At 43.3% G+C, this 26,031-nt stretch overlaps 1 protein-coding gene across 1 annotated transcript; it reads left to right on the forward strand.

Moving 5' to 3' along the window:
- The first annotated feature begins 3,989 nt into the window (after positions 1-3,989).
- Positions 3,990-24,774, forward strand: THBS1 (thrombospondin 1). The gene is made up of 22 exons (XM_035110875.2): positions 3,990-4,311; positions 4,655-4,749; positions 6,823-7,397; positions 7,965-8,040; positions 8,263-8,459; positions 9,058-9,186; positions 9,716-9,809; positions 10,523-10,696; positions 11,116-11,292; positions 12,115-12,288; positions 12,673-12,800; positions 12,902-13,054; positions 13,915-14,133; positions 14,638-14,745; positions 15,229-15,388; positions 15,939-16,057; positions 18,369-18,603; positions 19,132-19,359; positions 19,851-20,122; positions 20,990-21,087; positions 21,217-21,356; positions 22,255-24,774. Exons 2-22 carry the CDS (start codon positions 4,683-4,685, stop codon positions 22,260-22,262), a joined length of 3,531 nt encoding a protein of 1,176 aa, XP_034966766.1. The 5' UTR covers positions 3,990-4,311; positions 4,655-4,682; the 3' UTR covers positions 22,263-24,774.
- The last annotated feature ends 1,257 nt before the right edge of the window (positions 24,775-26,031 follow it).

Raw genomic sequence — 26,031 nt, forward strand, 5'->3', positions numbered from 1 at the left:
AAAGCTTTGAAAACCTCAACAACAAATCTCAAAATCAAGTTGGATAAGTTGTGGCAATTGAAGAGAAGATGGCTTCAAGCTGCATACATTTTTGTTTCAAAGGACTCTCTTACTTTGTTGTTGCTGGTTTAAGATTAATGTCGCAGCCTACAACTCACTCCAAGAAGTGGGCTGTCCTATTATCTTTCATAGGAACACAATGGTGTCAAATAGTTTTTTGTTTGCAAGAATAGCCTTGCTTATGCGTGTTGTAGCATTGGGCACATGGGGAAAAAATCTTTTCTGTAAATATTTAGGATGAGATCCAGCCTAGCGCAAGTATCTGTGCAACCTTCTCTTACCTCTCCTTCCCATCCTGATGTGCAAGTGAATTTTTGTTGCACACGTGGGTAGACATCATTGGATGCCATACACCATCTTTTAAATTGTTGTGCTGCTTCAGTTAGTCCTATGAAAAACCACTGAGCCTCTTGGGCTTGCTGATCAGAAGGTTGGCAGTTCGAATCCCCGCGACTAGGTGAGATCCCGTTGTTCTGTCCCAGCTCCTGTCAACCTACCAGTTTGAAAGCACATCAGTGCAAGTAGATAAATAGGTACCACTGCGGCAGGAAGGTAAATGGCATTTCCATGTGCTCTGGTTTCCGTCATGATGCTCTGTTGCTCCAGAAGCGGTTTAGTCATGCTGGCCACATGACCTGGAAAGCTGCCTGTGGACAAATGCCAGCTCCCTCAGCCTGAAGTGAGATGAGCACCACAACCCCGTAGTTGCCATTGACTGGATTTAACCCTCCAGGGGCCCTTTACCTTTTATGAAAAACAAAAGTTTAGCATCAAGGGGGGGGGCAATTTCCCCACGGGCAGTAGGAGATATAACTATTGAAATACCAGATCTACGGTGGTGTTTGTGTGGTGCTATTTTCTTGCCTTAAATTACTTGTTAAAGGGTACTCCCTTCTTTAAACACGGGTAATGTGAGAGCTTTATATATTATATTCACTTTTAAGATATACTAATTCACTAGCAACTTTAAGTGTTTTACTCCTATTTTATACCGTAGTTCTCTTGCAGGAGTATGCAACTTTCTCTGCACTTACGGTAGTAGTCTTGCTTCTTTCCTTATGTGAGGGTCTATTCTCTCCCCCCCCCCCCGCCCACATGTAGGCACCCCTAAATCATCACCATGCTCCCACCCCTTGTTCCATCTCCTTGCAGTGCAGTGCAGGGGCAGGGAAATGCTGGATGCACCAGGAGAAACCAGGGAAGATAATGGGTGACTTATTATTACAGGTGGATGGATGTTTGGATGGATGGATTGCCTGCCCTTCAAAATGTCCCAGAGCAGGTTGCAGCATTAAAACACAATATGAAAAATGCAACACACACCCTCACTTAATGTCTAAATAAGGCCCTGGGGAAGTTGGTAAAACATTGCTTTCCTTCTTTTGAATGATCCTTGAATTCTTTGAGGGACAAATATAAACCGAAAATCTTGCATATCTATATTCAGTTCCAAATACAAACTTCAATGAAAATCTTTTTCAAAAGGACAATTCCCTATTTTTGAAAAATTCAAAGTCTTTCCCCTGATGTGACCTTTGTTTACATTCCAATTAGGGTAATGGACTATTGCATATTTGTTTTGTCGCAATCACTCCATTAACTAATTAAAGCTACCTAACAAGGAAAGCGACACAGAGGGGACCTGTTCGCAAAGCTAGCCGGCCTCTTGCTTCTTCTGACTTCCACATAGACAAAATCGTTTATGGGGAAAGCTTTTGAATGTCCTTCAGAATGCAACAGACATTCCTAGATTATTTACACCAAAGTAACTGGCCATTGGCTCCGGAACCTTTTTAAACTCCGCATGTGGGCAGTTTGATTGGTCGCCAGCCATCGATCGATTAATCAATCCGAGGCGATTAATCAATTGCGCTTTCAGACTGGGTCTCCCAGAGGGTCTGGGAAGGAAGGAAATCGCAGGCTGGGCTAGGTGGGTGGGTACGGGTTTGAGCCCGAGGCGGCGGGGTCGAGAGGGTGGACGGAAGGCATTCTTCGTTTCGCCCTTGTATGGAGGAGGGTTGCCTGTTTGCTTAGCAGCATCAGCAACAAGGCGGCGGAGCGCAGACGTCATCAGCCGCCCACCCGGGGCTGCCTCTAGTTCCGCGTCAGAGGCGGAGGGCATGAATGGGATTCCAGGCAGCCCGAGTCACGCTGGCAATCCAGCACAGGTTGGCGCTGCCAATGCGCGCTGCGCTGATATGCCAGATCGGGGAATGATTCGAGCAACGCCCCGCAGCGCTGAGATCTCACCGACATGGGCCGGGAGTGCCCGGGGCCCGCCGGGGGGGGGGGGAGGCTGGGAGAGGAGAGCAGTTATTCCGCGTGGGCTGCTGGAGAGACGCGGAGCTTTGGGTGCCGTGGCATTGTTGTCTGAGCTGATGTCCAAACAGGAGCGAGCGCGCCGCGGAAAAGTCGTGCTGGTGTTTGAAAAGGGGGGAGTCGATCGTCGCCGCTTGGCTTCTCGTGATCTTCTATAAAAGGGAAAAAGGCAACCTCCCTCCCGTCCGAGGTGAGGAATGCCCGGCTCGAAAAGTTGGCTTCCTAGGTCTAACCCGCCTGATAAAGAATACGCATAGCGCCCCCAAGCGGGCGTAGAGGGCCGCCACCAGGCGCAAGCCAACAAACGGAAGAGCGCGCTGCTCAGAAAGAGAAGGCGCGCAATGATGCATGTGAACTTGAAGGCAAACATTTCACCTCGCGCCTCCCTGCTGCCTTCTTCTCCGCGTTGCCTGAGCTGCCCCTCTGGCCATCGTGGGCCCACTGGGGAGCAGACACAGCAACCGCCCCCGCCTCCCCACCCAAAGGTTGTATGCAGCTCGCCTTTGCCTGCAAAAGGTAGTAGTCCTGGATCAATCCCTGTGTTGTCTCCAGGTACAGCTGGGGATGTTCCTTGCCTGAACCACCGGAGAGCTGCTGCCAGCCCGTGTAGACAATACTGAGCTAGATGGGCCGATGGACTGGCTCGATATAAGGCTACAGTACAGTACTTCCCCTTGTTCCTATGTATGTTCAAAGGTAGAGTGTGGTGAGCAGCCTCTGCCTCCTCTTGCTCCTTTGTGAGAGCATTTGCGGAGCCGACGCTGTTTGCCTTCCCTTTCCCTCGGGGCAGTTCCACCACCTGCTCACTAGGCCTCTCTCTTCGGGCAAAACTGGCACCAGGGAGAGGAGGGGGCGCACAGTGGGCTTTGCGCGGGGGGCACGGCTGTTCACTACAGGAGCCATCTCTGCTTGTTTGCCTTCCCTCGCTGGTGCCCTACCGAGAGGGAACAGTGCAGGTGAACGAGGGAGGGAGGATGAGGCCGCAGCTAACTTGTCTGAGCAACTGCCTCTGCTAACTGGCATGCCTGGATTCTTCCACTGGGCAGTGGCGGGGGAGGGGGAGATTGGACCAAGCGGGTGCCAAATTCTCCCTGTTCTGCCGTTCAGAGAGAAGGGAGGGAATGAGCAGAGGTGGCCTCTGGTGCTTCTTTAGATACTACCCCTGGGCCTAATCCTTCCCTCACCCCAGAAGAAGGACCTGGTCTGCCCTTCTTGCTCACCCCGCCTTTCGTTGCCCACACAAGAAAGAGAGAGAGAGAGAGATGCCCAACAGCCCGCAGCGAGGATTAGCAGGTCTCTAACTGTGCCTGCGCTCGGTATCTTGCATAAATGTTACAGTGGGAATCCCCGCTCTAAGGCCATCAGCATCCCATTGATGGCAGGGACAAAACGCCCCATTGATCCCGGGCAAGATCTTCCCCACCCACCCACCTTCCTCACGCATTTCTCCCCCATTTCCTTTTGCATTTTTTTGCGAGGGGGGGAGTGCGTCTGTCTGACTTGTTGTGAGGTAACTGGATAAACACCAGCCCGCTTCCTGCCCGGCGGCTGCTGATTGGCTCTTGGGATTCTCAGGAATGCGAGCGACCCCTTAAAGGCGAGCGAAGCTCCTGCAGCAGCTCCAGTGCAAGCTGCCAGGAGTGAGAGCCAAGGGGAACCTGCGAGGGCTGCAGGCAACTGATCACCCGTTACAATCCAAGGATCCCTCGTTCTCTCTCGGACTGCTCCAGAGCCGGGGAGAGAGAGACCTGGGCTGAGGGGCATTGCTCGCTTGGGCTCCACACAGCCAGAGGCGCTAACGAAACCCAACTAAGGGTCATATCGGAAAGTCCGAGAGCTTCGCAAGGATATTTACCTCTCTCGGCTGGGTTACTACAAGAGATATTTGCTCTTAGGGCTGGTTACTTCTTCGGATTCCTTACTTCTACAAAGGTAAGTGCTGAAGAGCCAGCTTTCCTCTTGCAAGTTTGCAGTAATATTTCGAATGCGCAAAGGCAAATGAGGACGAATATTAAACTATTATGGGTGATCTTGTTTTGAAGCATGCATCTTTCCCGCTCTCTTTCCCCTCACTTTCCATCCTCCCTTCGTCTCTCCCCCCCCTGTATTTTTTGTTTCTCTTTCATCTTTGTATATCGTCTCCATCCCCCTCCCATCTTTTGCACACCTTTCCTCTCAGCTCGATTTCTTTCTGTCTGCCGCTAAGCTAACGCGGGTGTAGCCCGAGACCTTTGGAGCGAGTAACCAGGCTGCGGTTTCCCTTTCTTGTTTCAAGGTCGCTCCTTTGGGTCGCGATCCGTACCATGGAGTTACCGGGCGGCCTCTTTCTCCTCCTGATGCTGGGGGTCTGCGCAACGAACCGAATTCCAGGTAATCCGAATTTCGGGAGGGCGGGGGCATGGCAGGCACTTCAGCCTAGATTTGGCAGGGAGATGTGACTCGTGCCTTGTTAATAATATTAAAGGTCGGGCTGGGACCGTTGTAGTGGCGTTGGCTTTCGGAGAGTAGCCCGGCTATTTCTTTAAGGCGAGCGGGGCTTCGGCCGGGATTAGTGGCTGCAGTGGGCAGCGATCCCTTGCGTCCTATTGGGTGGATTCGCGGCGTCTTTGGTGGTTATCGCACTGGAGCAGTGGTGTTGCGAGGATAACAAGCGTTGGGGTTCCACAGAGCTCTTCTCCGGGCAGTAGGCAATGTCCTTGCTAGAGCCCATGCCCTGCGCGCAGCAGGTCCCGGGTTTGGTTGCTGACAGGGGTGTTTGAAACTCTGGAGCGTAAAGCCCCTGCCAGTCAGTGTAGACAACGCTGGACTCTTGACTCAGTTTAAGGCAGCTTCCTAGGTCCTTAGGTTGTGTTGACTGACGTGACTAAACTTCGGAAGAAACTCCGAAGGAGCCTTGCGCGAGCCCCTCACCTTTCCCCCCTCGGGCGCCCGAAAGGAGGAGTTTTATTTCCCCCCTCCTGCCACTTGTGGCTGCTGGGCGCGGAGTCTCGTGAGACCGGCCAATAGCGCGGCGCGCCTAGCGCGGGGACGTGGCTCCGGAGAGCGCTTGGGTGCCCTCTGCTCCCTCCCCTCGGGCCGCTTCTCCGCTGAGGGCTCGCAGCTTGGCGGACTCGCTCCTGTGAGTTGAACAGAGTGAGGCGGTTTTGGCGCCTGAAGGGGAGGAGGCTCTTTCCCTCAGCGCTCGCTTTCCTGTGGGTGGCTCACACAAGCCCTTGTGGGCTTCTGGGCCCTCCACCAGGGACGCTCCAGACTCGTGTCTACACGAGCGGGGCCGGGAGGGGTGGGCAGGGGGAGGAAGCCGCAGACGTGCATTAATTTCAAAGAAGAGATGCACCTTTGGCTCCCTGGACGTCGTCTCTCCACCACATACAGTACATGTGTGTCTTAAGGCAAAGCACGCAGGACTTTTTAATGGTTATTACTTCACCTATTCCAAGGCTTAGCCCTGGCCCTGGGCCCAGGTTCTGAGCTGAGCCCTGCACTGTTCCAATGCCTCGCCTAAGGGCATGCCCAACCCCTTTTCCCCAAGCTGCTTTGTAGCTTCTGTGAGTCACCCCAACTCAGCTGTCTCTCTTTACCTGGCAGCCTGCACAACTGCCTTCCCACCTCCCTATTTAGCCCAGAGTTCATTCCTTCTTCCCCTCACACAGTCTCCTGGCATTTGCCCTCTTCTCTCGACAGGCTCCCATTGTTTATCTCTTTCCAGTTTGCCTCAGCCAGAGCCCCTTGAGAGGGCCAGGAAGGCGAGGAGAATTCCTGGAACCTACCTCACCAGGAAATTCCTGGTTTTCCAGGGTAGCTGGTCATGGATTGAAAGAGCTCTTTGCTCCCTTAGACCCTGAAGTTCAGCCAGTGAGGCGATAGTGTGTGAGAAACTGGCTGGAACCACTGCAGACTCTCCTCCATCACTGCTAACCTCCTGCAGAGCCCGGACTGTGGCAGAGAGTTGCTCTGAGACTGGGGGTGGTATAGATCAGGGGTAGGCAACCTAAGGCCCGTGGGCCAGATGCGGCCCAATTGCCTTCTCAATCCGGCCCGCAGACGGTCTGGGAATGAGCGTGTTTTTACATAAGTAGAATGTGTCCTTTTATTTAAATGCATCTCTGGGTTATTTGTGGGACTTGGGAATTTGTTCATTCCCCCCCCAAAAAATATATATATAGTCCAGCCCCACACATGGTCTGAGGGATAGTGGACTGGCCCACGGCTGGAAAAGGTTGCTGACCCCTGGTATAGATACTGAAAAGCAGGTTACAACTATTTGTTTCCTGGGAGCTGAATATTTTCTCTGGAAAGTCTGGCCATGAGAAGTTCCTTTGACTCACCTCCATACAATCCTTTTCCCAGCCTGTGATAATCAGTCCACACTTCCGCTTTCTCTCTCAACCTCTTGACAGAAGCCGATAATCAGTGTTTTCTGTTTCTTTCTCTTTCTCCTGCCAGAAAATGGTGATGATGACAGTGTTTTCGATCTCTTTGAGTTAGTTGGTCTTAGTCGCAAGGGAGCTCGCAAGGCACTAGGGGTGCATCCAGTCAAGGGACCCGAGACATCCAGCCCTGCCTACCGCATTGATGATGCCAACCGTATCCCTGCTGTTCCTGACTACAAATTCCAAGACATTCTTGATGCCATCCAAGCTGAGAAGGGCTTCATTCTGTTAGCAAACCTTCGCCCAATGAAGAAGAGCCCTGGAACGCTGCTGGCTGTGGAGCGCAAAGACGGCTCTGGCTATGTCTTCAAGTTGGTGCTGAATGGCAAGGCTAAAACCTTGGACCTGAGTGTCTTCCCCAAGGAGGGCAACCAGAGTCTGGTGTCGGTGGAGGAAGTTGAGTTGCCCAACGCACAGTGGAACAACATCACCCTCCTAGTCCAGGAAGATCAGGCTCAGCTCTACGTGGGGTGTGAGAAACTGATGAATGTTGAGCTGGAAATCCCTATTCAGAACATCCTCACCAGGGACCTGGCCAGCAGTGCCAGACTCCGCATTGCCAAAGGGGGAGTCAATGACAACTTCCAGGTAAGCTGCCTTTATTGTGGTAGCAGGTTTGTGAGTTTATTTCAGGGATCTGACTTTATTCTGCTAGGAAGCAAATTTGAAGCAACAGATTCCAAAGACAGTGATATTTCCTTCCCCTGGTTTTTCTCTGTCATTAAGAAAGAAGCATCTGCCCTTGGTGTTAGAGAAAGAGAGAGGGGTTTTTTTTAAAAAAAAAATCTGTCCCCAGATGCAAAAATATCTAATGTTCCTTTCAGATGTGAGGTTTAAATCACCTGCGAGTCTCATATTTACATTAACAACTGATCCCTGTCCATGTAGAAGACAATGTGAAGGAGAGGAATTTTATAATTAGCTACCATTCTGAATATATGGGTTACATTACAAACCCTGCTTCTTTTAGCTTCATGTGCAGAAATCTCCTCATTTTAGCACACTGAAAAAGTTCTTTATTCAATAATTACTCCACTTAAATTGGGAAATTTGTATCAATTGTAAATAGAATATTTTGAAAATGCATTTTTTTTTTGGCAATGCTACCCTTCCATTTTTTCATCAAAAGCTGACAATAAATGCATTGTTTTTAAGGGAATGCTGCAGAATATGCGGTTTGTGTTTGGAACCACAGTGGAAGCCATCCTGAGAAACAAAGGCTGTGAAAGCTGTAAGTCTGCAATATGTCTCCAAATTTGCTGATTTATTAAAGATATGTATTTGAAGTATGTGAAAGAACAGTGAGAGAAGTTTCATCACACAGTAAACTGCAAAGCATTGTAAACTAAGAAACTTCTGTTGCAAAGTGCTATGTATTTTTTTTAGTCTACCCTCTGATTCTGTGAGATTATATATCTCTATAATATGTATGCCCCTTTCCCTTTTGTTTTAGCCACCAGAAGAGTTATTATATTGGACAATCCCATGAATGGCTCCCGTCCAGCCATCCGCACTAACTACATTGGCCATAAAACAAAAGACATCCAGGCAATCTGTGGATTCTCCTGTGATGAACTAAACAATGTGTTTATAGAATTGCAAAGTCTGCGTGCCCTGGTTACAACACTTAAAGATTCAGTCAGCAAAATGGTAAGTGGCTGTTAAATACACAATAATGAAACAGGGACAATGGGTATCTAAGGGCTACTTGACACATACAAGCCACCAGCTGCTTATATTCTGCAAACAGACAATTGCATGTAATAGAAGGCAGGCTTGTAAACAGACACTCCCCTGTGGTGATTAAGAATCCTCCTCAGGGGACCAGGCAGGGAACTTCATCTCCAAGCTGTTTGTATGTCACAGACTGACTAACTTAAGTGTGGACTGACATAAGTAGATACTACCGACCACAATCAGCAGCCATTTCTAGCATGGAGGTGAATGAATAGACTATTTTACCTTGAAAATCTCCCATATGGTCCAACAAAAGGGACCCAACTGAAAAAAAAAATGGCTAACTTGCATGTATGAACTGATACATGCAGTACGATATTGTCCCATGTTTGAAGCGAGCTGCGCACTATTCAAGTGTTAAGTTCTTATGGTTGCCGCCTAAGTGCCCTTATTTGGAAGCAGGATTCATTAAAATTAATGGGACTGAGTATAATTTGTTGAAGTAATTTCTTTACTCTTTAAGTGTAAAATTCAGATTGATCTAAATCCACTTTAAAACTTTCTTTTTCAGGATGGTATTTTTCAGGAAGTGGGTGCTACTCGGTATAGGACAAGTCCTGGAGTATGCATCCATAATGATGTTATGTACCAAAACACAGCCGAGTGGACCACAGATAGTTGTACTACATGTACTTGCCAGGTAAGGTCTCCTTACTGTTAATATAATTTGTGATTATTCGATTTGCCATGGGGAAGGCTGGAGTGTGTTTTTGGATGGTTGATATGTGCAAGGACACTCTGAAGGCTGCATCTGCACACACTTTGAGCATTCATGTGTCCAGGTAAACACCTGAACATATCTGGGAACTTTAGTCCATTGAATTCTGAGTTAAAAGAACCTCAGGCTGAAAAGGTGCTGATTCTCTAGCAAGAGGAGGGGCTGTTTAATTTTCTCTCTCTCTCATAGGGATTATTTTTTAATGTGAATTGAACTGTGGTTCTTTATATAGCACCTGATACAATCTTAAGATTTTGTTAGGCTCTAAAATTACTTTAATAAACAGGGTGGGAAGGGGTTGTGAGACTGTTTCACAGAATTATAATTAGTATCTAGATTGGTCCAAAATATCTTTGAGGAACATTTCTGATATAATTCTAGCATTAAGCCATTATGAGGTGAAAGAGTAAATTTTAATACATGTTTGTCAATATTGTATTTCCTTATTTAGAACTCTGTTGTTATGTGCCATAAAGTATCTTGCCCTCTCATGCCTTGTTCCAATGCCACCGTTCCTGATGGAGAATGCTGCCCACGATGTTGGCGTAAGTAGTTTAGGTTCCTTAACATTTTCAACTACTTGGTTCCACTAGAAGCTGTGTTGTAAAATATACTGCCATGGCAGCAAATATACCATAGTTACGTTGCTGGGCAGGGTTTGCACATAACACTACACCATGGTTTAATAAACCATAGTTTACTATGTCATTACTTTGGGTTGTGTGCAGACTAGGCCATTGTTTTCATGAAGTTTAATGAACAAGAAATAGAGGTAGGTTTGAAGCTATTTGATTAGAAAAATGTTTCAGTGCAGAACAGTGTGTTTTAATGAGATAAATGGAGTGAAAAATTATGAGTCATGGGGGTGTGAAGAGTGTGTGTCTGAACTTAACAATACTTAGTTTATCTTTTGGTTACAATTTTATTAATGTTGTTAATATTGTTTTATAGAATAACAAATCAACCCAGCATATAATATGACTTTTGCTTCAATTTTGATATTTTATTTTTTAGTTGTTGCTTTGTTAACAACGTTTTATAGATTGTAATTGTTTTACTGATGTTTTGTTTATTATTTATGATTTCTGCTGTATTTGTGCTCTATTATGTTCTATCATGTTACTGTTTTTTATTGTTTGTAAGCTGCTTTGCAATTCATTTGAATGAAAAGCGGCATAGAAATATAATACTGTAAATCAAACACGTGATAGAAAATTTGTTGCATGGGATTTAAATAGGGAATTGCTTCTTTTTACAGCCAGTGACTATGCAGATGACATTTGGTCTCCTTGGTCTGAATGGACGACCTGCTCTGCGACCTGTGGCAATGGCATTCAACAGAGAGGTCGCTCTTGTGATAGAATCAACCATCGCTGTGAAGGCTCTTCTGTACAAACACGAATTTGCAATATGCAGGAATGTGATAAGAGATGTAAGCATTTCATTTCTTTACTTTGAAAACAATGCTCTTGTCCTGAGCTTGCAATATGTTGAGAAATTCTGATTAATACTTCATGCTAGCACTGTTAAGTTGCTTGCAAATTGCCAATCTAAAACATTCGTTGCTGACAAAAGGAGCTGATAAAATAGTTGGCTACTGTAATTAATTACTGTGTAAATCATTGTATAATGACTGTGTAAATGATTGCTTATCTTGACATGCACAGCATCAAGTGTAATGACTCTCAGTACCAAGTGTGTAACATTGCATTTCTATTATTGCAATATGTTGGTTTCTTACTTGAATTGAATGCCAGCAATTCTATATTGCCGCTAGTGCCAGAAGAAAGCTACAAATCGCTTAAAAGAGCTTTAATCCTCCTAGTTGGTAACAGCTGTGTCTGTTTATAGTCAAACAGGATGGTGCCTGGAGCCACTGGTCCCCTTGGTCTTCCTGCTCTGTCACTTGTGGAACTGGAGTGATCACTAGAATCCGGCTGTGCAACTCTCCACTACCTCAGATGAGTGGCAAAGAGTGTGAGGGAGAGGCAAGAGAAAACAAACCATGCCAGAAAGACCCTTGCCCAAGTAAGTTCAGTGTTAAAAGATGAGTGTTCTGTGCAATAATTAATGTTTCCAATACTCCATTGCTTGTTATATACCCTGTTTCTCCTAAAATAAGACATACCCATAAAATAAGCCATAGCAGGATTTCTAAGCATTTGCGCAATATAAGCCATACCCCGAAAATAAGACATAGTGATAGGCACAGTTCTGGAGGGTCCCAAGGAAGAGGCGAGGCTGGACGCGTAATAAAAAAATAAGACCTCCCCTGAAAATAAGCCACTGTGGGTTATTTTTAATGAAAAATAAATATAAGACGGTGTCTTATTTTCGGAAAAACGCGGTAGGTAAATAGTGTATAGCTAAGGTATGGCATTGGATCCCATAAGACAGAGTGATATCCACCAACCTGGATGGCTTTGGAAGAGTTTAGACCAATTCACAGAGTATAAGGCTTTCAATGACTATTATCCATGATGCCTGGGTTCTGCTTCCACTGTTGGAGGCAGTATGCCCCTTCATTCTAGTTGCTGGGAATCACAAGTGTGGAGAGTGCTGTTGCAGTTAGATCTGGCTCATGGCCTTTCTATAGCAATTGGCTGGCCACTGTGAGACCAGGATTCTTAACTACATTGCTTTGGCTTGATCCAGCAGGGCATTTCTTATGTGAAATCTGCTGATATGGCACTTCCCCACCCCACCCTTTTTTAAAGGAACATCACAGCCTGAATTTTTCAACATCTAGATCTGTTTGTGATTAGGCATATGAAGGTACCAAGGGGGGCAGTTGTGCTCTGTTCCCTGGATGCTAATAGTTGTTTTTTAAGAAAATCATTTTTTCTTTAGTAAATGGGAACTGGGGACCATGGTCACCATGGGACACCTGTCCAGTCACCTGCGGAGGGGGCCTTCAGCAGCGCGGTCGTCTCTGCAACAATCCTGAGCCTCAGTATGGAGGGAAGGATTGTATTGGTGATACTAAGGACACCCAGATCTGCAACAAGGAGGATTGCCCAATTGGTGAGTAATGACCTATTTCGAAGTATAAAATGGTGTTTGGTAGCTCTGCTCTGTCATCTTCAGAAGGATGTAACTATTTGTTTTCCCATTTGGGGGGGGGGGGAATCGAGATACAGCCACATCTTGGCTGTATGCTGGACAGTGCTGATCTTATTTCTTACTCGTGTAATTTAGAGTAGAAATGAACAGTAGAAAACAGTAGAAAACAGTAGAGTAGAAATGAACAGTAGAAAAGAACAACCAGTGGAAAGAAAGTCAAATTAAAACTGAGCTGATTTTTTAAAAACACAGAAGAGTATTTGTTAAATTTATCTACCTTGCTCGCCACCATTGCCCTGCACAAGGCTAATAACATTCTGGAATGTCACCTTTATCTTCTCTCAGATGGGTGCCTGTCTAACCCTTGCTTTGCGGGAACTACATGTACTAGTTTTCCTGATGGTTCCTGGAAATGTGGTGCCTGTCCAGCTGGCTATCGTGGAAACGGAATTAAATGCAAAGATATTGATGAGGTAAGAGGACTGGAATTGCTTATTTATATAAAATGTAGGACTGAATTGTAAGTAAACCTACAGCTAATTTTCCCCCTCTGTCACCATCTTTCATACTCCAGTGCCAAGAGGTCCCAGATGCCTGCTTTGTCATTGGTGGAGTCCACAGGTGTGAGAACACTGAGCCTGGATACCATTGCCAACCTTGCCCACCACGCTTTTCTGGAACACAGCCCTTTGGTCGAGGTGTGGAGAATGCAATAGCAAACAAGCAGGTACTGCCAAAATATGAAAAGGTCCCTGCTCCTAAAACCTCAGCCCCCCCCCCCCCCCCGCATTTATGAGACATGCTCAGGAGGGGGGGGAAAGAACAAGTTTAATGCATTATTCTAGAAATTCAAGTTGCTCTGAAAGGAGAGTATGCATATATTTAACACCTGAAAAGAATTCTAGGGTGAATTCACACTACTGCATTACTCCACGTGGTTTTACGCACAGATCTGCATGGATAATAGCTAATGTGAATCGGGGGGGGGGGGACACCATTACCATGATCATAGCTGTACTTTCCTAGCAGCCACAACAATGAAAGAAATGGGGCCTGGCCTGTACAGCCTAGTTCATGCCAGTTTTTATGCATAGCATAGACTGGCTCCAAGGACAACGTATCTATACTATGTGCTTCAATTAAATTTGTTTAGAATGAATGCTTTTAAAATCTTGAAAGCAATAGCATCATGACATGGTAGCTTTAAGAATATTCTTCCACACTTCCATCTTCAGATATTGCTATAATTAAAGGCTTGGATCCTAGTTTTTCCACCTCTTCCCTCTGCAGCCCCCCATAACTCTTGCAAAATTGCTCATGGGGGTGATGGACCTTGGGAATGGTGTGGAATGTGGTCTGGGGACCTGTAGATGAATGGATTTGAAATAAATAAACATTCTCTGTATGTGAACACATCCCAGCCTAAGCTAGTAACTAACATATTATATAGAAATTCACATAGGATGCCTTGTTCTTTTAAAACAAAAACCATAAAGACTTCCATGTGTTGCTATCTTGAAATGACAAAATGATAGACACATTTCTTGCATGTAATCATAATTTTCTTGTGTCCATTTGGTCTCTTAGGTCTGTAAACCACGTGACCCATGTAAGGATGGAACTCATGACTGCAATAAGAATGCTAAGTGCACTTACCTTGGCATCTTCAGTGACCCCATGTATCGCTGTGAATGTAAGCCAGGCTATGCTGGTAATGGCATTATCTGTGGAGAAGACACAGACTTAGATGGATGGCCAAATACAAACCTGCCCTGTGTTGCCAATGCTACCTACCACTGCAGTAAAGTAAGCCAATTTCTACATATTCTCTCTCTCTCTCTCTCTCCCTCTCTCTCTCTCTCTCTCACTCACACACACACACACACACACACACACACTTTAGAGCCTTGAATGAACATATGCACCACGAACATTTGAGCAATAATATCCATACCTTAAAAGAAATTTTAAAAACTGTCTCAGTTAGTTAGTGTACCTGAGTCAAAATCTACTTTAAAGTTCAATATGCTTATGCATAAATTTGTTGAAATCACACCTGTGTTGGATTATGGTTCATACACAGCTTTTAGAGTTGCCTACTTTGGACAATCTGAAATGTCTTGGGGAAATTTCTGTTTCATCTTTAGTTTTCAGGATAAATTAGAGTACATACTTTTGAGTATATTCGAATGGTACTATGGACTGACACCATCAAAAACAAAATCTAGGAAATATAATCTGACAATCTGACCACCTTGCTGTGTTGTCTTTAAAGGTGGATAGTAAATAATTATGTTTCTTTTTCTGCAGGATAACTGTCCCAACCTTCCCAATTCTGGGCAAGAAGACTATGATAAGGATGGAATTGGTGATGCTTGTGATAATGATGATGACAATGACAACATTGTAGATGACAGAGTAAGTCTCGCGGAAACAGTCCTGTTCTGTCTGTGGTTTAGATAATATTCATTTTTGCCCCATACCTGGGGGCTATTTGCAGAACGTCAGCTTGGCAGTCACTGTGGGAAATTGCAGGCACTGATATTTGGGGATGCATTTAAAGAGAAGCACAGTAAAGTATTATCAGAGTTTTGTATTTTCAACAGCTGTAGGGATCCCATGCTTTAAAAGGCCTGAGATTTACTTGGTACTTCAGATTATAGCATCATTCTGCTTCAGCAAGTAGATAGGAAAATTCCAGAGCACAGAGGACTGGCCTTACCTTCTCTCTCAGCTCTCTCTGTCACACTGTCCATATGGATATCGTCCTATCAATGCCTTTGCTTACTGCCTTTATTCAAATAAATATAGTCAACAAATTTCTTATAAATCTAAAAGTGCATGCATGCTTGTATGTTTATGTATTTTTAACATGGCTTCTTTATTTTCTTTCTTCTACAGGACAACTGCCCATTCATCTACAATCCACAACAATATGACTATGATAGGGATGATGTTGGTGATCGCTGTGATAATTGCCCATACAATCACAACCCGGATCAGATAGACACTGATAACAATGGAGAAGGAGACGCGTGTGCTGTGGATATTGATGGAGATGGTACGGTTTTGTTGTTGCTTTTTCTTCTTAGTAATCTACAAGTTGCCCACATTCAACTGCTGATGTGAAATTTTGCTCACTGCATGGACCAAATATGTTGTACGTTGAGAACTGTAGAAAGTTGCTCTATACAAGTCTGGATCCAACCCTGTAATATTAGCATGTTTCAGCACTAGTCCTACTTGGATTGTAGCTGTTCCATGAACAAATGGGCTGCCACATGATTGGTAACTATTGCGTTAGTTCTAACAGTGTTAATATATGATACTAGACAGATCAAAGATTAACTTGGTTTCCTTTAGTTCAGGCATCCCCAAACTGCGGCCCTCCAGATGTTTTGGCCTACAACTCCCATGATCCCTAGCTAAGAGGACCAGTGGTCAGGGATGATGAGAATTGTAGTCCAAAACATCTGGAGGGCCGAAGTTTGGGGTTGCCTGCTTTAGTTACTTCCTTTTAGTTACTAGCTTCATTTGGTCCCACTATAAGTGTGTACTATTTAGACATGTTAGTCAGTTTACTAAAATATCTAAACTGTTTGTATTTTTAGGCATTCTTAATGAAAGAGACAACTGCCAGTATGTATATAATGTGGACCAGAAGGATACAGATTTGGATGGTGTTGGAGACCAGTGTGACAACTGTCCTATGGAACACAATCCAGATCAGGTCAGCTTAATTCTCTGGCCTATAAATGTACATGGACATTCAGTTTTTTATTAACTCTTTGATATCTGCTATTTATCACACACACCCCTGCAATATATGTCAGTTGGCAGCCTAATGAGGAATACACAATTGTTTATAACTGGGACATGTGTGGAAAACCTTGATTTCTTTTTTTTGAGGCATCCAAGTGCATAAATCATTTCTGTATGTCATGTTAGATGCAGTATATTCTACTAATAGAAAAACCGCATGGATAACCATGAGTAGCTTAAGTTCATTAATTTCAGGGGTTCTACTCTGAGTAGGACTTAGCTGAATACCACCCATTATGGTTTGGAATCACTGTAGAAAGCATACATTCTGTATTGAAGCCACATCAGCTAGTAGCATAACTACCAAATGGGGGGAAAGAGCTCTGGTATCATCACAGTGATATTTCATTAAATATAGGCTGGTTAAGATAAGGGAACCTGCACAGCACTACAGCACGACACTCTTTATGTTTCAGATTTGTTGTTGTTTAGTCATTTAGTCATGTCCAACTCTACGTGACCCCATGGGCCAGAGCACGCCAGGCACTCCTGTCTTCCACTGCCTCCCGCAGTTTGGTCAGACTCATGTTTCAGATATTTAGCATTAAAACAGAACACATGCTGAACAATGAAGAGTGTGTTTGCAAGGAATGTATATCCATGACACAAGATGTCCTGAGGCCAAGAGGGCAGTGAATTTAGATTCACATAAACAAACACACACAAAATGCTTTGCTAAGGACAGAAGTTAAAGCTATATAGAATACTTACATCACAAAGTTGTTTTCTCCTCTATTAGGAAAGCTGAAAGGCATATCCCACCATAAATATATATAACCTAATTAAACTTTACCTGTTTAAAGGCTTGGAAATAAGAGATGGGTTGGAAGCCCAACCCATCCCATTTAATTTGCTAGATCTAAGGCAGCAATGGGTGAAGCTTGTGCAGTCCTGTCATGTACAAGGCAGTAGGATTAATAGCTTCAGGGGCATACCTTGGATGCTTGAGTGGTCTCGGCAAAATTGAAGGAATCTTGATCTGTCTTTCATGTTGCCCTGTGGGCAGTGTTGGCTAAAAGGATGCTTACAATAAAAGAATCTGTTTTTAATGTCCCTGTACTTCTGCTAGAATTTTTTTTTTAAGGAAAGGGTTCTCTCCAAAGTAGTGTATAGCAGACCACAGTGACAATGGACTGTATCTGAAGAAGTGTGCATGCACACGAAAGCTCATACCAATGACAAACTTAGTTGGTCTCTAAGGTGCTGCTGGAAGGATTTTTTTTAATTTTGAATGGACTGCAAGTATTCCTGAAGTGTCTCAGGTGACTCATTTTAAGTTGCAGAAAATGCCACTCGTTAGCTAGCAGTTAATGTGATCAGCTGATTTTTGTGTGACTATATTTCTCAATGGACCATCAGCCAAACCTGCAGTAACACAAAGCTGGATAACTTAGGGCAATCTGATTAATGTAGTAGTCTGCATCTAGAGGTCTTAGGGCCGTATTTCAGAAAGTAATTGGCCTGATGTACTATTTGCAGTTTGTATGTACTTTTATATCATTACACTTATAAAAGAATGTTCTACCATTTAATCGGTATGTGGCGAAAACATTATGGTGGGTATTACCTTAACAGTGGGTAATTACTGTACAACAGTAGCCTTAACACAGGCATAGCAGTGAGGTAAATAGAAAATACTCATCCAGTTATGCAGCATTTGTGCCCAGAAGGTACAAAGTGCACAATAAAGCAGAAAGTGGCGCTTTTATCTCATTTGAAAAAGTAAACAAACAAGAGATTAACACATTCTGGCATGGAAATTACATGGTAATCCATGCCAAGTAAAGGCAGAAACCACACAATTCTCTCAGGCCCTGGTGCTTTGAGGAATACATTTAGGCAATAAGATGTCTGAAGATAACCCAAAACAAGTTGGGACAGGTGGTTTTCTTTCCCTTTTTTTTGTCTGTGGACATTAACATTAGCAAATTATCAAGTGTGCAATAGCTGTCATACCAGCATACAAAGAGAACTCCTACGCCTGCCAACCTGTTAGTTCACTTCAGTAAAGCTCCATGCATGCAAGGACTGCCTATGCAGAGCTCTACCCTCCACTAGCATGATAGCCAGCTGGAGTCCTGACTATTGGAACCTCACTAGCAAGAAGCCACTGGATGGGCCAAGACAGTCTAAATTAGTAAGATTCTTTTTAAGATAGTTCTAGTTGGTGCCCTTTTTAAAATGCTTTACTTGAACATGTTCGTCCATTTTCCTTTCAGACTGATTCTGACTCTGACCGCATAGGGGACAAATGCGATAGCAACCAGGACATTGACGAAGATGGCCATCAAAATAATCTCGATAACTGTCCCTATGTGCCCAATGCAAACCAAGCTGACCATGACAAGGATGGAAAAGGTGATGCCTGTGATCACGATGATGATAATGATGGCATCCCTGATGACAAAGATAATTGTAGACTGGTTGCCAACCCAGACCAACTTGACTCTGATGGTAAGAGAAATTATTCACTGCCAACTTCTCTAACTATACCAGGAGGGATTGTCTAGCATTAAATTAAACGCACAGTGTAGTATTTAATCATCCTTTTAAGGGCGGGAAATCCTTAATGGCAAGAAAACATATCCTGCTTGTTCAGATGGAGCAGCTCCATGTGAATGGATCCACACATTTCACTGAAATGCTGTGAGAGGGTGTTTATTGTGCAGACTGGGGAGCCTTTGGAGATTTGGGCCCGGAACTGTATTTTAAAAGGGATATAGGTGGAGAGAGAAAAGAAGTTTAAGGAAATTATCAAATGTGCACTTTGGATGGTGTTTGTTAGTGTAACTAGTATAATAGTTATTGATGTCAAGTAATGGTGGTTTCAGTAGCACAGTTAAATTCTTGGATTAATTACATTAGATATTTTAGTATAACATCCTACCGCCAATCTGAAATGCACATTTCCTTTTTAAACTCTCACATATTTTTTATTTCTCTCCCACTCCTCCATCATTTCCTTTCTTCCTCTTGGGCTAGGTGATGGGCGTGGAGATGCATGCAAAGATGACTTTGACCAAGACAAGGTGCTGGACATTCATGACATCTGCCCTGAGAATGTTGACATCAGTGAGACAGATTTCCGCCGATTTCAGATGGTTCCCCTGGATCCTAAGGGCACATCTCAGAATGATCCTAATTGGGTTGTTCGTCACCAAGGCAAAGAACTGGTTCAGACTGTCAACTGTGATCCTGGACTTGCAGTTGGTGAGCAGGCGATTTGGGGTTTTCCTTTCTGTGTTTATTGTAGAAAGTGTCATCTGTCTCTGGATGATAACTATCCACTTAAAGGCTCAGTTGAAAGTACACACAATACTTGCCTGCATAATATTATTTAACAAATGGTTCCCTTACATTCAGATTGTAAAGTCTCCATCCCTCCATAGTGGTGTAGCCCTAAGCCTGCCTGCCTCTGTGAAAGCAGAGCAGTAAAGGCAATAGGTTTGGTCCTACCTATCTGCTACGTCCACTATGACTTCAAAGCAAATCTTTCCATATCCCAAAGAGTCACATGAAAACCTGTGGCCAAAGGACAATAGAGCAAAGAAGTCTTATGGTAGAATCTCTAAATACAGTACTTCACACCAGTGAGCCTTTGGAAGAGGCCAAGGCCTTAATTAATCAGGGGGGGGGGGCTGACCATTCTTGCAGTTTAAGAAAGACTAAAAAATCTCCTTTTTTTTCTCCCTTTCACTCAGGCTTTGATGAATTTAATGCTGTTGATTTCAGCGGCACATTCTTCATTAATACAGAAAGGGATGATGATTATGCTGGTTTTGTGTTTGGTTATCAGTCCAGTAGCCGTTTTTATGTCGTCATGTGGAAGCAAATCACCCAGTCTTACTGGGATCCAACACCAACCAAAGCTCAGGGATATTCCGGTCTTGCTATCAAAGTAGTGAACTCCACCACAGGTCCTGGAGAACACCTCCGTAATGCACTGTGGCACACTGGAAATACTCCTGGACAGGTAAGAGATTGTTTCTGTTAATAAATAAAACCTACCTTTCTGCAATCCTTGGAATATTACTATTGTAGAAAGAAAAATCAGATTTGAAGGATGATATTAAACAACAGTGTAAGATGAGAACGCACAAGTCTCTTTCAAAAGTCTTGTGCACAACAGGAGTAATGTAAATTAACTTTCTGCATTCAATTCATAGAGGAGGGTTGTACCCAACTAAACCATTCTCTGAGCAGGCCCACTAAACTCAATGGACTTAAGTTAGTCATGTCCATTTGTTTCAGTGATATGACTTAATGGGATTCAGTCCTTGGTGTTTACATCTATCACTGCTGATTCACACATTCCGTTTGTCCACATGAGAATGCTCACTTTGACACGAATATACTGTATGAATAAACTCTCAGAATTCCATTTAGTACAAATGGGATTTTATTTGAACAATTCAATTAACAGCATCATTCATTCACTTAAGGCTATTTCAAATGTGGTAAGTGGGTGGAACAGGAAGAGCAATGTTTGTGTTTCCTGTGTCTTTTTCTTTTGTACAAAATTAGCTTCAGGCTCCTCCCTCAGAGGACAAAATGCACAACCTGCCCACAGAGTGGGAGGCCTGCAAATATTTCTGCTCTGTATTCAATCAATGCTTATGACAGGTAGAAACAGAAAGAATAGGAAGCCCGAGGCCATTGGGCATGCTGTTCATCCCCTTTTGCCATGTCAATTCAATCTTTATTATGGTCAACGACCAGACAACAGAAATCACAACACATATAATCCATGTCTGAAATGACATTCCAAGCATACAGTTGATTTCAAAGACTTGTACCAGCATAATGGCATGTGTAATTTAACTACGTATTTATTTTTCAGGTGCGGACTCTGTGGCATGACCCTCACCATATAGGCTGGAAAGATTTCACTGCCTACAGATGGCGTCTGAGTCACAGACCAAAGACTGGTTACATTAGGTAAGCTTTGCAAAGTTTCTAAAACAGCTTTAGAAGGACAAATACAATTTGGCAATAGCTAATTTTATAGTTTCAGAATAAGCATTCTATATCATGGCTGAGGTTAATTACTGTTTCTCTTTACTGCAGAGTTGTAATGTTTGAAGGAAAGAAGATCATGGCTGATTCTGGACCAATCTATGATAAAACCTATGCTGGTGGTCGTTTAGGATTATTTGTCTTCTCTCAAGAAATGGTGTTCTTCTCAGATCTTAAATATGAGTGCAAAGGTAAGAATCCATATTTCTGAAGCTGAGTTTGTTTTCCTGAAATTACTGGTGAAATATCACCATCACTTTAGCTTTACACATTCAAAAGGTTTTGATAAAAAGGTAAAGAAATCTGTAACTCTTTGGTTACAACCCTTGTTACCTATAGGGGAAAATACAGTTTAATGGCAAACATCAGCTTGGAAAAGGGGAAATAATGTATTTAATATCAAGAGTGATGTAAAAATATTTACGGCACACAAGGTTTGCCATTGAAAATAGAACTGTTGAATTTGAATCTATATTCAACAGCCTCTAGGTAAAGGTAAAGGTACCCTTGATCATTAGGTCCACTCGCAGACGACGGGTTGCATGCTCATCTTGCTCTATAGGCAGAGGGAGCCGGCGTTTGTCTGCAGACAGCTTCTAGGTCATGTGGCCAGCATGACTAAGCCGCTTCTGGCGAACCAGAGCAGCGCACGGAAACGCCGGTTACCTTCCTGCCGGAGCGGTACCTATTTATCTACTTGCACTTGACGTGCTTTTGAACTGCTAGGTTGACAGGAGCAGGGACTGAGCAACAGGAGCTCACCCTGCCGCAGGGATTCGAACCGCCGACCTTCTGATCGGCAAACCCTAGGCTCTGTGGTTTAACCCACAGCACCACTGGCGTCCCTTTCAACAGCCTCTAGTGATATGCAAAAATTCACTTTATCAGAGCTAGATAGCTGTGTTGCATTGGTGGCCACTTCATAAAAAAGCTTGGAGCAATTCAGCTACACATCTGACATTTTGAAAGGGAAACGTGCAATTACTATTTAAGATGCAAAACCGACAATTGAGAAGCTAATTGTAGCTGCTTAATTACTAATATATCAGTGTAAACAGAGTGACAAATTACTATTTTTTCTTCTTGCAGATCCGTGATCACAAAGGCAGTTGATGCAGAAATTATTTTGAAATGCTGTATTGCACCTTCTGAGAAGTTTAGTTTCTACAAACCCTGGGACCATTTTTTTATTCGCTCTTCACTTTCTTCTGCCTTTACAAAATAGAGACTCAAAATACATGATCTGCCTCAACAGAATGCTTTTGAGAGAGAGAGAAAACAGCAAAGTACACTTCATTTCTGACCTCTGTTGGCACAGAAGAAAACAAATGTATTTTGTGAATAAGAACATTCCTTGCCTCAGGAGCAAATAGTCACTTCTCTAAGAAAGGCATTTGTGTAGCTGGGCATTGTCACTGCCTCTTTTTAACTGGAGGTCCAACGGAGTAGCACTTTTGTTATAAGACTATCTTTATGCTGTGTTGTGGACTACTTAAAAATGAAATATATACTTCAGCTTGTGGGAGATGAGAGGGACAGGAAAGAGACTAGCAGAAGTTGGAGGCAAATGCCTCACTCTCTGAAAGGGGACTATTCTCCCTGGGGTTTACATCTTAATTGGAGGGACTGTTACATATCTGACTAATAGCCTGATCCTCTGCATGTTTGCTCCTATGCAAGTCCCAATGATAGGTACTCTCACATAAGAATGCATAGGATTACAGCCTAAATCTTTTTCAATTAATAAGGAACTACTTGGCTTGATTACATCGGAAAACTAGCTGGCTAGCCCCAGGCAGCATTAACAAATGTTAAAAATTCAGTTGTGGGGTAAGAGGGGTAACAATATTGGCACACTGGATTGCACCAGTTTAGTGAGAAAGGGGATGCAGAGGAACAGAGGGGGAAAGCAAGTTTACATGTGCCAATGCATGATAACAAACATGCACAGGTTTGATACCATCAACAGGCAGTGCGGATGTAGCAATAACACTGAAGTGCCAAAAAGCACTTTCAGCTCAACTTAGCACTTGTATTGGCCTTCAAGGAACTATGTTTCTTCTTCTTATATTATGGTTACAAAGGCACAAAAGATGGCAAACACAATTAAATACGAAATTCTTTTCTACAAAATGCAATGGACTTTTTTAAAAAAACAACATGTTTTTAAAGCATTGATTTTTGTAGAACTGTAGATAAAGAAAATGTAAAATATTTATTTTTACCTATCCTGTCTGTTATGAATAACAAAGGACTCTAGATTAAAACAGTAAAACAATGCGTCAAGACTATCCAATAATTTTGCAATGTCTCCATGACTGTAAGATTGTAAATACAGGTTATTTATTGTTCTATAGCGAATCTAGACAGTAGTGTGTGAATATATTTTAGCTGTAAAGAGCAGGTTTTCCAGAAGCAATGTGGGGCACAGTTGGGAGAGGGGGAGGTTGGCTTTTTGTTTTGTTATCAGTGTGTTCTCCTTTCTTTCTATACCAAGAGAGCTGGCAAAGTAGCCTAGTGGGCCTACCCTGCTGCTGCATTGCCAAACCACAAAAATGTTTAAATATTAACTGCCCAGATCTCTCCTGTTGGAGAGGTAATAGCTTTCTATTAACACTGGCCATAATCCACTGTCAGTCTGTACCCTTCTCATTTCAGAGGGATTTGCATGAGAGATGCTATCAATGGATTGTTGCCTTTATCACCTTTGTTATACTTGTATGTTGCTAGTGCATTCTGCCAGTCCATGTGTCAGACAAAGAAGAAAATCCCTGTTGTAGGGAGGAGGCAGACGAAAGGAAGAAATGGCATAAGAATGTTTGGTTTTGCAGATCACACACCTCAGATACCAGCGTGTGGTTGCTGGAACATAAGTGCCTCACAGGTGGGATTTCAGGAGCATTTTTTAAAAAAATTAAGAAAGACTGCTCATGGTATAAGGGGCAGCAAAACTTTTATCTACGAGCCTCTTCTTACTAAGAAAAAAAGAATGTCAAAGGTGAAACTTTATGTACAAATATTACCTCATTGTTGTGTGACTGAGAAAAGGAAGAGAGAGAAAAACCTTTGGATCAAGCAGAGTTTAAATATCTAACGAAATTTAAAGCTACTGTAGTATTAAGGAGAAACAAAAGATTGCAAGCTGTATATAGTCAAGATTGTTTTTGTTTTTTTGGCAGAAATACATATTCCCAGTAAGAAAACAGCATTGAGGCAATGCTGAGAACAATTTGTGATACTGTGTTTGATGGTTTCACCCCGTCATCCTGCATACCATTCCTTGTATTTGTATAAATTATTGTTTTCATTACTGTTGGAATAGTTAATCTTCTGTTCGTGTAGATATGCTATTTAAATAATTTATCATGAAATGCTACCTGTAGAGCTAGTGTTTCTATTTTTATAAAACATTTGCACACTGAATTGAAGAATTGTTTGTTTCCCATCCCCAGTGTTGTTGGCTCTTAGTATGTTTTTTTTTCTAAAAATGAGTATATTTTGTACACATGTTTAACCATTTTACAACTTAAAAGCTGTGTAAATTGTACAATAATGTTTCTTACATACAAGAAACAATAAACAAATACAAAAATCTATATTTACAACCTCTGGGGTTAGTTTCATGTGTTCCTTCCTCCTACTGATGTTATAAAACCTGCCACTCAGTTCTCCCTGCCTTTGTTCCATTTCGATTAGCTATCCTCTTGGCAAGAAAGCTGTGTATTTTTTTAACCTTCCATTCCAATAAACTGTTAGTGGAAAATGTCATAAAGAAAGCATACCTTTACCTTCTAACACCTAAAGGACTCCACAAAGTTGTACTCATAGCAGTCTCTACCCTTCGCATAGTTTCATTAACATAATGATCAAAATTGACCACCTGTAACCCACCCCCCTCAGCCTCCCACATGGGCTCCACTTTTTTTTAAAAAAAGTTACTGTATTTTTGAATTTTCACTGCTGCATCCTCCTCTTTGCAATGCACTTGCATAGCCTTGACTCAAGACTGAGAAGTTGAACCATCTTTTTAGAAATAAACAAAATGGCTGCAACTTACCCACTTGAGGATGGTTCATGACACATCAGCAGAAGGCATTTACCTTAATAGGATTCTGTGATCTCCATTAATACCCAAAAGTTCATTAATATCTCTAGGATGCATCAAGGGAGCTGCAGAAGAATTGTATATACATTGGAGTGAACTACTTTTACCTACCTTTAGATGCGGGTGGTGCTGTGGGTTAAACCACAAAGCCTAAGGCTTGCTGATCAGAAGGTCGGTGGTTCGAATCCCTGCGACGGGGTGAGCTCCCGTTGCTCGGTCTGTGCTCCTGCCCACCTAGCAGTTTGAAAGCACGTCAAAGTGCAAGTAGATAAATAGGTACCGTTACAGTGGGAAGGTAAACGGCGTTTACGTGTGCTGCTCTGGTTCGCCAGAAGCAGCTTTGTCATGCTGGCCACATGACCTGGAAGCTGTACTCCAGCTCCCTCGGCCAATAACACAAGATGAGTGCCGCAACCCCAGAGTCGGTCACGGTGGTCCCTTTACCTTTAGATGGTTTGTAAGGCTTAGATATTTGGGTAAGGGATAAATATGGTTCTATTTTATCAGCTTCTTTGCTTCTGAAGGGTTCTGTGAGTAGTTAAAAAGGCTTTCAAATGTGTAACATATTTTCTATAGAGTTGCTAAGGATCAGCAGGCCCTTTGAGTGAAAAGGGGAAACTCGAACTTCTATTGCTGATCCACCTCATCTCATCACTCTGACTTGTAATTTAGATGGACTGCTGGATTAATTGTTGAGCCTGGAAGAAGATTCCTCTCAAATGCAGGCCTGATGTCTTTGAAGCTGTTTCATGGGGTGTGGC

The sequence above is a fragment of the Zootoca vivipara genome, chromosome 1, assembly GCF_963506605.1.
Source record: "Zootoca vivipara chromosome 1, rZooViv1.1, whole genome shotgun sequence".
Classification (NCBI taxonomy): domain Eukaryota; kingdom Metazoa; phylum Chordata; class Lepidosauria; order Squamata; family Lacertidae; genus Zootoca; species Zootoca vivipara.

Coding starts and splice junctions, on each gene's coding strand:
- THBS1 (XM_035110875.2), top strand. CDS start 4,683: ATGGAGTTACCGGGCGGCCTCTTTCTCCTCCTGATGCTGGGGGTCTGC. Junction 8,460..9,057: donor AAGATTCAGTCAGCAAAATG/GTAAGTGGCTGT, acceptor TTTCTTTTTCAG/GATGGTATTTTTCAGGAAGT. Junction 15,389..15,938: donor TGTGGATATTGATGGAGATG/GTACGGTTTTGT, acceptor TTGTATTTTTAG/GCATTCTTAATGAAAGAGAC.